The 16,205-nt window shown below is 35.9% G+C and overlaps 1 protein-coding gene across 3 annotated transcripts in view; it reads right to left on the bottom strand.

Annotated features, from left to right (window-relative positions):
• FER (FER tyrosine kinase) overlaps nt 1–16,205 on the bottom strand; it is a 272,528-nt gene that overhangs the window by 16,392 nt on the left and 239,931 nt on the right. For all 3 annotated transcript variants that reach the window (XM_036738466.1, XM_036738482.1, XM_036738474.1), the window contains one exon: nt 18–172. In XM_036738466.1, the coding sequence (XP_036594361.1) occupies nt 18–172 (155 nt within the window). The remainder of the gene's footprint in view (nt 1–17; nt 173–16,205) is intronic.

A 16,205-nucleotide genomic window follows, 5' to 3' on the forward strand; every position in this document is an offset into this window, starting at 1 on the left:
AAAGAATGTATTCTTACCATAATTGAGGGCCTCTGGAGCAGTCCATTTGATGGGAATTTGCTTTAAGCCAGAAGATGAATATATGCCACCATCTTCTTGACGAGACATTCCAAAGTCGCTGATTTTCAGAATATTATTTTCCCCTACCAGGCAGTTTCTTGCAGCAAGGTCCCTAAGTTAAAAGGAGACACAATACAAATTGAAAGCTATTTTCATGCTTATATTTTTAAAGTTTCTTCCACATAGCTACAAAATAGATATGCCTAAAGCACAGGCCCTTCCACGGCTCAAGATGCCTCAATGGCTCTCTACTGCCACCATATTAATCATAAACTCCTTCGCTTGGCATTTAAAGCCTTTCACAATTTGGATCCATCTTTCAAAGCTGATCACATTTTACTCTTTCACACATTACTACAGTTCAACCAAACTGGTCAGCTTGCTATTGGTATAAGATATTCCATCTTTTGTTTCTGGTACAGGCTCTATGACTCAAATGTTCTCTCTCTCTTCACCTCTGCCTTTGGAATCTCTAGCTCTCTTTAAGATTCAACTTTAGAAGCATTTTTGGAATTCCTCAGTTGTTAGCACTCATTTGCATCAGAAATACTTTGCATTCATCTTCTGTTTTGTACATATTATGGTTAGAGAGGAAGGCTTAGAGTCAAGATTATCTGGGTTCAAGTCCCACCATTGACTAAGCAAGTCATTTAATTTCTTAATGCCCCACTCAGGCAATTCCTTAAGTTTATAATTTGCATATGAATCACTGATCTGTGGTGGTAGAGTCTGGTTCCACAATGGGGAGCTTCCTACATGGATAAAATCTCTGGTTGGGATGGAAGGCAGATAGTTTCATTTTTGTCTTTGCTTTCCCAGAGTCAGGCATAGTGACTGGCTCTTGGTAATAAATGCTTGCTGAACTGAATGTAATTTATAAAGTCTGTGACTCAACAGTCATTCTCATCCTTTCTATTACAGATAAAAATCACCCATCTGTACGAAGTCTTCATGTTCCAGGCAATATGTATATTTCAATTTAAATGATAAAAACAAATACTTAAGATATGAAACAAGGTAAGAAGTGCATACATAGCAAAATTGGCTTACTTTCCCTACTGGATTTATTTTCTCTAACAGACTAATGAGCAGTTCTAGTAAGTAGAGAGATGGCTAGAATGTAAAGAGTGATAAGGCATTAGGGAAAACTAAATTCTTTTCATCTGTCTCTATGATGCTGGTTACAATGAAAAGCAAGAAAAATCTTCTGGAATGAAGCCATTCCTTTCTTTTCCCTCCAGCATTTTTTTTTCTGTCAAAAGAACCATCACATCATCTCTAATTAATAGGATAACTTTGCATACTTATATTCTGTAATCTAAAAATTAAAACACATTTCAGGATTACTAGGAAACCAGTGTCTAATTTAGAGAACTCTAACCTGGATGCTGCTACTATTTTTGGAGATAATTATTGGGGTTGACATTTTTCCTTAGGTAATAAATATGCTTTGTAATAAGCTTTACAAGTCTTGTGTTGAGAGAGTTACAATACAAAGCTAATAGGAGCAGGTCTGACTCAAAAAGAACCTTCTCATTTGCTGAAGTGATCCATACAGACCAGCTCCACTATCAGTGAGAATGGTGTTTAACTCTAAGAAACTCCATCTAGGAGTCTATATATTGTGACTACTTTCTTCAATAGAGTCAGGAGGCACTGAACATAGACCATACCAAATAACATCACAAAAATTAAGTTGATTAAATTTTAACACACGCTGGAGTCCTTTCCAAACCAGCTCTCAGAGTGCGATAAGACTAACGACTATTTTGAACTTGACAAAACCATCGAACAAACATTTATGTATAGAAAGAATAGAAAAAGATCGCATATGAAACTCTGAATCTCATGTACAGATTTTTAAAAAATATATAATAAATTCAATATATTAATTTCAAAGCTGTCCTGCTTGTCTCTGTTTCTCTCTGAACTACTCTCTTAGAATTGTTACAGCAAAAATAAAATGTGATATGAAATTAGAAGAAAATGATAAGATATGACACTTAATGGGAAATGGACAAAAGACCAGACATTAACATGAATGATCACCGTGTCCTAAGTATTTATTGATGTAAATCAATTATAACAATGAAGAGGCCAAAAGGACTTAACCCGACCAGTAAACATTCGATCTTGACATGCAGAATTTTATGGTAGCCAAAGTCAAAACTGGTTTACAATAAAAATGTATTTGTAAAATCTTATGGTGTATTGGGGGTAGGGGGGAACAATGAACAATATCACCTCATAAAATAGTGAGGAGTAGTGGACGGAAAAGCAATATTGTAGAAACTGTGGTAAGAGACTCAATTATGCCAGACCTCCCTGGATTACTTTAGAATGAAATCAGAGAACCGACCTCCAACGTTTAGTGGCTGGTACATAATAGGTGCTTGAGAAATGTTTACTGACTGACAGAAAGATGACAAACAGATTGAAAATGTAAAAGATAAATGAAATTTTATATAAGAAGAGTTGCCACATGAGGACTCTAACATCATATTTCTGGACATGCTAAACAAAGAAGTAAAAATAGCACTAAGGAAAACATATATAGAAAGAGAGGTTGAATTAGACCAAGGATAAACAGAGAAAGACTGAGCTGGAGACAGTTTTAGGAGTACTGAGGGATTGATTTTTAAGACATCTCAAAGAACAGAGGACACCAAATGTCTGCAGAAAATATCATGGATCTTATAAGTGACTGGATTAAAAGGAAATTGAGAAAAACATTAAAAACCATCAATTCATATGCCTGCTCTCCTATTACCACAGAGCTTTTGAGAGAATGATATACTCCTATTAAGGTTATCCTTGATAAAAGTATTAGATAGGAAAAGGCAGGCTTTTGCAAATAAAATAAATTCATACAACTAAGTGAAAGGTGCAGAAAACACAAAATATCACAGTACTTTTTATTTATTGACTAAACATTTGGTAGAGCAAAATACAGTCATAAACTGCATGCTCATGTCAAAATTATACAAGATTCCTTCAAAAATGTGACAAAGACAACTTTGATGAGAGAGAGTTGTTTTATGAATTTTAATAGTCACCATTCTCTCCTCCCTACTTCCTTTCTCTCTGGATAATTAATGAGCCACCACAGTTATAACAATTAGCTCTCTTTTTTTTTTTAGCTTAGGAGCAATATAATAGATTCAGGTCAATTTTCTCTATTTATGTAGTCTACGTCAGGAAAAAAAAATAATTAATACTATCATACAATAGCTCAGAGCGCCCAGTTAGAAAAAAATTACTAAAAATCAGAGATTTAGTTCTATGTTCTACTTTAAATCTTCATTTATATCTAGCTAGCCTTTAACCTCTTTATGTTTAAGGCAAAATTCAGAATACAGGACAAGAGGGAAACAGAATATATTACAGTATGTTACTGGACATCACAAAGAGGAGAAGTTGTGGAAAGAGCTAGGTTTTTGTTTTTTTTTAAGCTTTAGATGTTTGAAGAGAGGGAGTGTGGTGGAAGAGAGGAAACTGAGCTGTACTTGAAATCGGAGAACCTAAGTTTAAATCACCGACTACGGAATTTATTAGCTGTGTGCCCTTGGGCAAGTCACTTAACTTCTCAAGTTATCTCAGTCCCTCATTTGTAAAATGAGGAGGCTGATTAGATGGGCTCTGAAGCCCCATCTAGCTCTATGGATCTTATAGTATAAGACCTTTGTTTGCTTAAAGGTGTTTACCACTGTCACAGAAGGTCTTCAAATGGATGAACCTCTCCAGATACTGCTATTTTGGGGTAACCTTTGGCGGATTGCATCAAGCTCCAGAATACTGCAGAGCAAACTAAATGAGATATATAAGCATATAAGATGTACCTACACAAGAAAAACCAAGTGGATGAAGAATGCCTACTCTCCAGATGATGATATGTAGTTGGATGGACAAATCATAGAGGGTATATATCTTGAACAGACACTACAGGTGGGTGATAAACTAGGCTTGGAACTGAAGAGGAGGAGGATAGCGGGTTAGGTTACCTTTGAAAAATTACATAATGCTTCAATGATCCCCAGTTTCTTCTTGAAACAAAATGCTATTTTCTTAATGTTATGTTCTTAATGTTCTTAATGTTATTTTTCCTGTGATTGTATATGGATCCAAGTCATGTAATGCTAGAGTTTCCAAAGAATTAAACTTGCATGTAACACAACCTATAATTAAAATATTCCCCCTGGTGCCTATTTTCTTTAGCTCTGAAATGTACAATGTTGTGTCTCTCCCTTTGTGAGCAGATGACCAATACATTAAATATAGAAAATCAGAAATTATTAGATGGTGGACATAGTGTTCTCAATTTGTGATTTCATTTCATATATCATTTACCATTTTTCTAAGTCGTATTTATCTCTCACAGAGAAAAGGAGTTAAGAAATATTTACTTTGTTGTAGGAAAGCTTTTCACATGGGATATAGAAGATACTGAACCATCATATTACAAAAGCAACACTGACAATGAAAAAAAATTCTCCTCCTTAGAGTCCTGGGGCTCTCCAATTCTGAAAATAATGTAGAACAGTTTTTCTGGACTGCCCATCTAACTCAGGTAGGAGTCCAAGGTTCTCTTATGGAGAAAGAGTAGAAAACTGTAGAGGTAGAAAAGGAAAGAAAAGTGAAGAAAGGCAGAATGAATGTAAAGAAGAAAGTGAAGGTAAGATTATAGTGAAAACTGGGGGAAAGATCAACACAAACTGACACACACAAACATAAAGCCAACACCCAGGGAGAAAAATAATGAAGCACGTTTCCATTTCCTTATTCTAAAACTTAATTCTGATGCAAATAGGTTGATGATTCCATGTCATTATTACTATGTATATTTCACTTCTATTTTGTGTATGTGTGTGTGTACACTTTGGTTTCATTTTGTGGAATTTAATATGACATAGTTTCTATTGCATTTCACAAGAGTTAACATAATGCCACTAGATAACTTTATAGTCTGAAGGAGCAAAATAACGAAGATAAGTCATATTCAACCTGAAAGAAATACACCACAACCACATATTTATGTAATTTGCTACTAGTAGTGGGGAGAGAATATATTAAGCTTTCTCACTATTAGTATTCAATACTCAAGACTAATATATGGATAGGTATTAATATGTTACTGTATATGTTATTATATTACATTAATATATCAATTATTGGACACATTAATATGTGGTTACAAAATAACTGAAAGGAAAACATTAAACGTCAAAAAAGAAGAAAAACCCATTTTAATTGTCAGATACTATAAACTCTTTTAGTCTCATATTACATTCTACTGGAAGGGAACTATGTATGTTTTTTATTAACCTCAAAAATGGATGAACATTTATAATACACTTATAATACAATTAACCAGGGAACATGGGTAAGGGGAGATCCTGACATCATGCTTGCCACTCTGATCTTCTATTGGTTGTCAATAAGTGTTTAGCCGATCAAGGAATGGTCCAAATAACATGGTAGAACCAGGTTCTCCCACAGTCTTATGCTGTCCATCAGGGTTTTGTAGTTTTTGTAGCTATTTGTGGTTATTTTGTACTTATTTGTAGTTACATAGTTACTAAAGTAACTATAATAGCAAATTTCCAACCTTTATTTTCCACTCTCAACTACATCCTACTTTCATCTTTAAATTAGTTTTACTTTATTTTCCTTTTCTCGTATTTTCTACCCTTCTTCCAGAAAAGTACCTTGGACCTCTGCCTAAAATTGCAAAAACAGATGGGCAAGTCAAGTAAGACTGTTCTATCTAGGCATTTTTTTTAATAAGACATTTAGGTAAAAGCAGTTCTATCATCCCTGTCCACATTGAACAACAGATACTTTAATGGGAAAAGCATGAGGAATGAAGCTTTAATTCTGGTGGGAGCCCAGCATGTCAAGAAATTAAGTAACATGCTCTCTGGAATGCCTGCTCCACAGGTAATAAACCGGCTTTCATTTAAAACCTTTTCTTTTCTTATTCCCTCTGTCTTCTTACACTCACTAAGATTGGGCTCATTCCTGACTACACAACACCTTCGGCCACCTTTCCAGCACTAGTTGCAGCTTTATTTGTACCTGAACTCACTGGTGATGGGAAGGGAGCTGGATTACTCCTTCCAACTGCCACTTTTAGGCTCTTCCTCTAAATCACAATCAGTCAGTAACCTCTTATCCTTTGAGGTTCACTCAGTCTATATTTATCACTCAATCAAGATTCTGGTAGCTATTACCAACTACAACCATGATATTTTCCTTCCTTCCTCACTGAGTTCAGTGTCTGGCTCACAGTTTTTTCTCTCCTTTTCTACTCCTACCTTATACTAGGTGACATATATGTATATACATAGGTATACATACCTATACATACACATATATGTATGCATGTATACACAAATAGTATCTAGATAGCTTTAGATATATAGATAGTCCTTCAAACACCTTAACCTCCCAACTCCTCAACTTACTCATCTCCATGACCTGTCCTTCACCCCACCTCAGTTTTACACAGAGAGGGTCACGTCCTTGATTGTGCCACCACTCACAGTTGTTCTACTTCCATGTTCGTGATTCCTTTATCTGATCATAATTAGTTGGCATAACACCTCTCCCTCTGCCTTGGATTCTCTAAACCCCTTCTTTGTCCTCACCTCCAATCTTTCTATCCTTCAGTACTTTCATCACCCCTCTACTTGCTCCTTTTTTTCCCCAACTTGACCTCCTGCTGAATCAATGTGACTCTACACTGTCCTCTTCTCTGGAGTCCATTGATCCATTGTCCTATCAAGCCTCAGTCTTGGATCACTCCCACATTTACTACCTTTTCTTCTATCCACATATTGCTGAATGAAATAGAGAAAATTACAAAACTGAGCTGACAATGTTCACTATAAATTTGTTACATAATCTCAACTGGGTCCTCAATGCAGCAAAGCCATCCTTTTACAATTCTCTACATAATTTACCTTCCCATTCACCATAGCAGTTTTTTCTCAAACTTTTCTTCCTTTCTCAAACCTCCCATGGCTCCTCCTCTCCTGACCTTTTAGCTAAGAACTTTAACTCATATTTCAGTAAAAAACAAAAATGGAGACCATTTGCAGTGAGCTCCCTTTCCGCCTCCTCCTCCTCTTACATTATACAGATGCCTTCTGTACCTCTCTCCTCCTTCACCCATCTCACATGAAAAGGTGACCCTTCTCCTTGGCAAGATAAAAAACAAGTGGCTTCATGTCATTCCATCTTCTCTATCAGTGGGTTATTTTTCTTGGGGAAAAAAGGCTTTAGGTGGTCAAATATGATCACTATCAGATGAGATGTTAAAAGAATAAAGGCCCTGTCTCACAAAAATATGCAGAATAGGTCATAAAATGTATCAGTTATCTGGGAAGGGATTAACACAGAGCATAGTTTAAAAGCTTTTTGCTTTTTTTTTTCTCTTTTATTTCCTCTGTTTAGGTTACTCTTCTGCAACAGTCATCAAAGTAAATTCTAATCAGATATCAAATTCAGCAAATATGCCAATAGAACAAATCTGGGACGACTAGTTAATAAAACCTACGATGACAGAGATAGATCCTCTTACTCTGGATCCATAATCTCTTTCTACTGTGTCACATGGATATCTTGTATACACTGGGGAATTCTTTTAATAATGAATCTAAAAACACATCAGTACTTCTAAGACCAAACCAAACAGTAATAGCTCACATTTCAGTTTTAAACTAAATTAGAAAACCTTTGTTGCTATTTTCATGTATTTAACCATTGTGCTTAATCTGTATGGTTTATATTTGCATTTTCAGGTACTTAATCCCACTCAGTCGATGTTCTACTGTTCTCAGTAGGATAACAGTATGTAGGGCATGTAGGACACACTGCTAAATGAGATACTACATCTCAGTGGGTCTGTCCCTGTGTTTAAATTTTAAATAAATATTGATCAAGTAATTAAAAAAAAAACAAGTCTCATAGGCATATGAAGAAGCAAATGAAAAAAATAGTCATGAAAAGTAAATGATGAAATATTTTTATCTCACAACACTCCCTGAAATATAGCAAAACCTCAACTGGTAATTCAACAATAAAACATTATTTCCTTTCTCAAGTACCACAAACCAAAGGTCAAGACTTTTCTGAAGATACAATATAAAACATAATAAAGATCTTTTCATTTTAAATTAAATTTTTTTTTTAATTAGCAAAAATCTGCTTTCTCAACATCCCTTCCTCCAGTTGAGAACAAAAGAAAAACAAAACTCCTGTTATAAACATGTATAATTAAACAAGACAAATTTTACATTGGCCATATCCAAGAAAAGTACATGTCCTGTTTTGTACTCTGAGTCTTTCACTTCTGTATCAGGAGGTGGGTAGCATGTTTCATCATCTAGTTCAGGGCGGTCCAAAATGTGGCCCGCCTACAAGCATAGAAATTTACATAAATGCTTTAGTAAAGGAGGCCAAGCTACCACAGAGCTCTCACTAAAATGGCAAATCAAAACATATTGTCTATTGTTTCAATAAAAACCTAAGGTTGCACAGCCCTGATCTAGCTCCCTAGAATAGTTGGTCATTGCATTGATCAGAATTACTAAATCTTTCAAAATTATTAAAACTTTACAATATTTTATACTGTCTTTGTATAAAGTCTTCTCCTTATCCCCCCCTCCCCACCCTTTCTCTTAATCTCTTTCCCTCCTACTTCCATTTCAGGTGAGATGTATTTCTGCACCTTACTTTATGTGTACGTGTATTCTTCCCTCCTTGAATCAATTAAGATGACAGAGGTTCAAGTGCTGCTCACTCCCTGACATTGCCTCCTCCATTGCGTGAACTCTTCCTTGTCCATCGTATAAACATTCCCTTGCCCACTTCTTACCCATTTATGAGACCATTTCCCCCATTTTCCTCTTCGTTCCCCCCCACTCCCAGTGCATTCCTCTACTTCACGCTTCCATTCTTCTTTTGAGATCATCAAAAATAATAGAATTATGTCAAACCCTCTAATTAGGCTCCTTCTAAAACCCTCGGTGATGATAAAGTTCTGAGGGGTTACATGCATATATCTTCAAATAAAAAATGTTAAACATTTAGCTTACATTTATTATTACATTTATGTTTAGTCTCCTGTTAATTTCTCACTCACGATTATCATTTTATGCTTTTCTGGAATCCTGTGTTTGAATCTTAAATTTTCTATTTGGCTCTTTTTTTATCAGGAATGCTTGAAAGTCCCATTTCATTAAATATTAATTCTTTTCCCTGTGGGATTATACTCAGTTTTGCAGGGTAATTTATTCTTGGTTGTAATCCCAGATACTTTGGTTTCTGGAATATCATAATCCAAGGTCTCTGTTCTTTTTTAAGTGGTGGATGCTAAATTTTGTGTGATCTTGACTGTGGCTCCGAATTATTTATTCCTGGCTGCTTGTAATATTTTCTTCTTGACCTAAGAGCCCTTGATTCTAGCTATAATATTCCTGGGAATTTTTATTTTGTAGTTTCTTGCAGAATGTGATCCACGGTTTCTTTCAATTTCTATGTTACTCTCTGGTTCTAAGATGTCTGAGTTGTTTTCCTTTATCATTTCTTCAAATATGATGTCTATGCTCTTTTTTTTTGTTCATGGCTTTCTAGCAGACCAATGATTCTTAAATTTTCTCTCCTTGATCTATTTTCCAGGTGAACTGTTTTTTCCAGTAAGATATGTGACATTTTCTTCTACTTTTCAGTTTTGTGACTTTTTGAAAAAACTATTATTTCTTGATGTCTCATAAAGTCATTAGCTTCTAATTGGCTAATTCCAATTTTCAAGGACTTATTTTCTTCAATAAGATTCGGTACCTTTTTCACCAAACTTTTTTTTTTTGCATAGTTCTCATTTCTTTTCCCATTTTTTTCCTCTAGTGCTCTTATTTTTAATAAATAAATACTGCAGGTTCAAAGTGACTAAACTGCTAGCTCCCTTTTACCTTAGTTATTCTACTACAAGCTTTTGTGCTGGGCTAAAGTCTAGAATTGAGTTGCTGCTCTGCTCCTGGGTTCACATTCTGTGTTTCTGTAACTTATTCCTTGTTTGGTACTTAGCTAAGCACAGTACACTCTAGGGACTGTTCCTCTCTGCCTGGCATCTATGACCTAGAGCTGAGTTAAAAGGTGACAGAGCTGCCAGATGGTACCTTTTCGTGCTCCCAATACAACTTCAGTGGTCCCCTGGGATCTCCTTCTACTCCAGTGTTTCCTGCCCTGGTGCTCTCTCAGGCCCCTTTCCTACCTCTGGGTGCAGAAATAATCCCTGTCCCCTCTGCTGTGACTGCCGAGCTGCAATCCTGACCACAGTGTCCACAGACTTTTCTGTCTGTCTTCCTAAGCTGCCCTGGGCTAGAAAAATTGACTCACTTTGATGTTTTCTTGGCTTTCCTGGTTGGAATTTAGTCTGATATGGTTTTATATTGATGTGGAAGATGTATGCTGGGTGAGCTAGGCAAAAATGCTTCTTCTCACTCCTTAATCTTGACTCTTCCCCCTTCCCCATAAATCACTCACTTCTATTATATACATAACTGTATATATGTATATATAGTACGATGCCTAAATGCTGGGCACCCCCTTAATTTCCTATTCTTTGTCGCTGCAAAAAGACCTATACATATGTGTATGTATACTTATTTGTTTAGGACTAATTCCTCCCTTACTCCCCTCTCCTAATTTCCCTTCCTTTATTCCCCAAAGCTACTTTCAGTACTAGACGTCTGCTCCCAAAGGACTTCTGCTGAAAATTAAAAATATTACAGAGAAAAAACAACTTTTAAAGACTTTAAAACTCTAATCAATGCAGTTAAAGGCATGAGTCCAAAAAAATTTAAAAACAATTTAAAAAAAATCTTGACAAAGATGTGAAAGCATAAAATGTAGAAAGAGGCATATATGTTCAGACATGGCTAATGTGGGAACTTGTTTTGACAGACTATGTAGATATGAACTGAGGAACTATTTTTGGGAAGGTTAGTTTTAAAAATTTGCTCAATGGGGGATTAGTGGGAGAGATAGATTAATAAAAAAACTTAGTACTTGAAAAATAAAATAATAAACAAAATAAAATAAAACAAAATAAACAACCTTTCCTCTTACTCCAGGAGAATGGAAAGTACAATTTACAACTACTTGAAGACAAATGGAGTAATTCCAAAGGCTGCATTTGAAAAAAATAATATCTTTACGTGACAGAAAAAGCAAGGGCACACTGCTTATTAAATTAAGTTTTACTATATAAAAGCAAGGACACACTGCTTATTAAATTAAATAAGTTTTACTTTATCTGTCATTAATTCTAGAGTCTATGCATCTTCTAAAATTAATCCCAACACATACTTTCCTATGGGTGAAAAACATCAAAAATATACAAGTAACTTTCACCTTAGCATTTTGTAATTAGCAGACTAAATAAATGTCAGTTATTATAATTTCAAGTAAAATGTTTCACCTTTCCCCAAAAGCATGGAGAACAATGATGCAAAAAGCATTAAAAGCCAATTAAATCAGTACTTATTAAGTACCCACTCTGAATGCCCATACCAAGCAATATGTATACAAAGATAAGATATGACACTCTTTCCTCAGGGGACCTTACATTCTATTAGAGAATAACTGCTCACATTTCTATAAGCTTTAAGATTTACAAAGTATTTTTCTTGTAGCTACTTCATGAGGTGGGTGCTTCTAGCACTGGTATCCCCATATTACTGGGGAGGAAACTAGCTCAGAGAGTATCAGTACCTGCCCAACATCACAGAGATCCAGTTTGAATCCAGATCTTTCCTGACTCAAAGTCTGGTGCTTTTTCCACTATACAAGAGAGATCTACACAAAGTAATCTAGAAAAATTTGAGAAGGGAAAAAACATCAGAATGGGAATTAGGATAACCAGGTCCTAGTATTTCCCTTGCTATTCTGTGACAATGACCAAGTGATTTAAGCTCTTTGGGTCTCAGCGTCTTCATATATAACATGTAGGTGCCATCTCTAAAGTCTCTTCCGGTTCTAAAATTGTGAGAGTCTATGATTTCAAGTCACAGGTCAATTTCAATTAGAGGAGACACTTCAATTTTTATTTGAATTAGAATTTAAATGAGTAAATACATAAATAAATGGTCTAATAGTGGTATTAACTGATATTTGAGATGCAAGTCATTTAAATAATCTAGCAGAATGTATTAATATAGCTGATTGTGTCACATATTTAATTTCCACGGTAAGTTAATTTCAAAAAATCAGAACAGACAATTCCCAAGATGCAAGGCTCTAAAAAATGAGTGGTAGTCACTACTCTTCCTTCCCTTTCTAAGCTTCTAAAAGTGCCCAGTATAAATTGTTCCACTGGCCCTAGGACAAACACCTATTTTGGAGTAGTTCTGATAAAATATCACTCAGCCAGTACAGTAGTAACTTGGATAGGGATGGTACATTCCTTTTTAGGCTAATGGATTATATGTTTCTATCTAAAAGGGAACCTAAATGGGGCATGCAAACAACTATATGTAAACAAGTTACATGCAGGATAATCTGGAGCTAATCAACAGAGAGGAGGTATTAATATTAAGAGGGATTGGGAAAGGCATTTTGTAGAAAGTGGGATTTAAGTTGGGACTTGAAGAAAGTCAGGGAAGTCAGGAGGCAGAGATGAGAAGAGGAAGAATTCTAGGAATAGAGAACAGCCAGTGAAAATGCTGGCAGTCAGGATAAAGTGTCCTGTGCGAGAGAATAGAAAGGAGGCCAGTGTTACTGGACTGCAGAGAGGTGTTGGTAAAGGAAGGTCATTATCATCTTCTTTTCATAGATGAGACGAGTTGGGCTTATTAAGGCTAGGTAATTTGCCTGGGGTAAAACAACTAATAGAGGCTGAGCCAGAATTTGAAAGTAGTCCTCCTGACTCCAAGGTCAACACTGTTTCCACTATAATCAATCAATCAATATTGTTATTAAGCACCTTCAAAGTGCCCCAAAGACTATTCTCCAATATAGGTCAATTCCTCCATTCTAACAGTATTATAAACAGTACATTCAAATCCATTCATTGTTCTCTTTCCCATTTGTTTAGAACTAAGGGTCACTGCATTACGTAGCTACTGTTGCACTGACTAACCTGTAAACTTGTTCCCAGCTTTGTACTGTCAAATCTTCTGTGGCCTGAATATATCCTGGAAATCTTCCACCATTTGTTTGGTTCCCTATATGTGGTCAAATAATTACTTACTTTGTCCTGTAATCATCAGTACTTGGATAATTTAAATTACTTTTAAGTATTTGTAGGAAGGTAAGATGTAGTGACTTTGATACATCTCTTTTTTTTCTATGCCTCTCATATCTAGTGAAATTTTCATTATTCTCATTTCAATCTCTAATGTAGTTTTCTTCATTTGCGTATCTGTGGAGCGATATCCCAGGTGACTTCACAATAATTTTTCTTTGTTCCAATGATTGCTTTCAATGTACTAAATCCACATAGAAAAGACCAAGTTTCAAATATGGACTTATTTTATTATAATTCATTTTTATCTTGAAACAAAGATCTGGAATTCAATTCCTTTTCTGTCTCCATTTATTTCACTGCTATAGTTGGAAAGCTTACCTTATCTTTGACCACTTTTAATAATTTAGGATTATGTCTGATAAGACTTTATTTCTGCGGTATTATGTTAAGAATAATTTTTCATACATACAGCTATTTTTCTCTCTTTGCAATTCTACAAGATATAGGTTAGTAGTTGGTTGTGTGTATGCACTGTATTTTAAATGTTTTCCTAACATAACAAGTCAGTTCCACTAAACTGGTTATTATGCACTCTGTTGTAAATCCTGTAATTTTTTGATGTTATCTATATAAGTGAGGTTTTGTATTTATGACTGTTTTGCTCAGCACATATTAAGTTTGTGTGTGTGTGTGTGTGTGTGTGTGTGTGTGTGTGTGTGTGTACACATAAGAACTTCTGATTTCTCAGTGAATCCTCTGCTTACCAAATTCACGGCTACACAAAACAAGAGCAATTCAAAGATTCATTGTGGAAGAGCTTGTCTGTGAGTGAGGTCAAGATGGCAGAGTAAGGCAGGAGCTCATGTGAGCTCTACCTCCAAATCTACCTCCACCCAACTATAAAATAACTTCTCAAAATGAACCCTGGAGTGGCAGAACGAACAAAAGGATGGGGTAAAACAATTTTCTAGTCCAAGATAACTTAGAAGGATGGTAGAAAAAGTCTGTCTCACGGGAGTAAAAGGGAAATGCAATCTAGCACAGAAGGTGTCTGGGAAAGCTAGCAGCAGGCTGCACCCCAACAAGCCAGCAGTTAGGCTCCAAGCCCCAGGACGGGCCAGCAGTGAGGCCTGTGTACCCCCAGCACAGCCCAGCAGCAAGGCCCAATGGCCCCTGGTACAGACCAGCAGCAAGGCCCTACAGCCACCAAACACTCCAGCAGTGAGGACCCATGGCCCCTGGCTCCCAGAACTGACTGGAGACAAGGCCCCTCTGCCCTGGTGGAGCCCAGTGGCTAGGCTCCATAGTTCCTGGAATATCCCAGCAGCGAGGCCCTGTGGCTCCTGGAATGGCCTTAGAGCAGTCCAGCAGCAAGGCTACATGGTCCTCAACGTACTCTAGCAGTGAGGCCCTGCTACAGGCCAGTAGTGAGGCCTCACACCCCCATGCAAGAAAATTGGGACAGTGCTCCTTCCACCTGAGGAGCAGATCCCAACTTTAACATAAAAGTTACAAAAAAGGCTGGAAAAGTAGCAAAAAACAAAAAAAGAACCTGACCACAGAAAATTACTATAGTGACAAGGAAGACCAAAACACAAACTCAGAAGTGGAGAATGATGTCAAAACATCTATGTCAAAGAAAAATGTGAATTGGTCTTAAGCCCAAAAAGAACTGGAAGATCTCAAAAAAGACCATTAAAAATCAAATAAGAGAGGCAGAAGAAAAATTGGGAAAAGAAATATGAGTGATGCAAGAGAATCATGAAAAAATAGTCAAGAGCTTGATAAAGGAAACACAAAAAATGGAAAAAGATAGATAAAAATCCACTGAAGAAAACTTTTTAAAAAGTAGAACTGGCCAAATGAAAAGGAGGTACAAAAGCTCACTGAAGAAAATAATTCCTTAAAAATTAGAAGTGGGAAAGCGGAAGCTAATGATTCCATAAGACATCAAGAAACAATAAAACAAAATCAAAAGAATGAAAAAATAGAAGAAAATGTGAAACACCTCTATGGAAAAACAACGGATGGGGAAAACAGACTGAGGAGAAATAAGTTAAGAATAACTGGATCATCTGAAAGCCATGATTAAAAAAAAAGCCTGGATATCATAATTCAAGAAATTATCAAGGGAAGCTGCCTTGCTATCTTAGAACCACAGTGTGAAAGAAGTTACCAGTCACTTCCTGAAAGAGATCCCAAAAGGAAAACTCCCAAGTCAAGGAGAAAATACAGCAAGCAACCAGAAAAAAAAAAAAACAATTCAAACATCATAGCCACAGTCAGGATTCCATAGGATTTAGCAGCTCCTACATTAAAAGATTGCAGGGCTTGGAATTTGATATTCTCGAAGGCAAAGGAGAAAGGATTACAACCAAGAATCACCTACCCAGTGAAACTGAGTATAATCTTACAGAAATTCAATGAAATAGAGGACTTTCAAGTATTCCTGATAAAAAGACCAGAAAATAACAGAAAATATGATTTTCAAGTACAAAGATTCGGTGTGAAAATAATAATATTTATTTTTTGGAGTTTTAAAATCCAATGTATCCTAAAGAATAAAACAAAATCTATAGATAATGTGACATTTGAGTGAAATTATATCTGGAATTGGGAGAGGCAGGGTATGATTAACCATGTGGGAACTGGATTTAAACTCTCTCACATGAAACATAAGGTGGATGGGAGTTTTGGTGATAATAACAGAATCTGAGTTGATTTCATTTAATTATTAAACTGTTGCAGGAACTGTGCTGTTTAATATCTTTTTACTCCTGGCACTTAACCTAGGATACAGTAGGCTCTTATTTCAACATTTATATAATTAAATCTGATGGAAAACAATACTTGGTTCTTATAGTTCGTTTAGGCCACTATATCTAAAAGCAAAGTC

Source organism: Trichosurus vulpecula, chromosome 1 (genome assembly GCF_011100635.1).
Source record: "Trichosurus vulpecula isolate mTriVul1 chromosome 1, mTriVul1.pri, whole genome shotgun sequence".
In the NCBI taxonomy this organism is placed as follows: Eukaryota; Metazoa; Chordata; class Mammalia; order Diprotodontia; family Phalangeridae; genus Trichosurus; species Trichosurus vulpecula.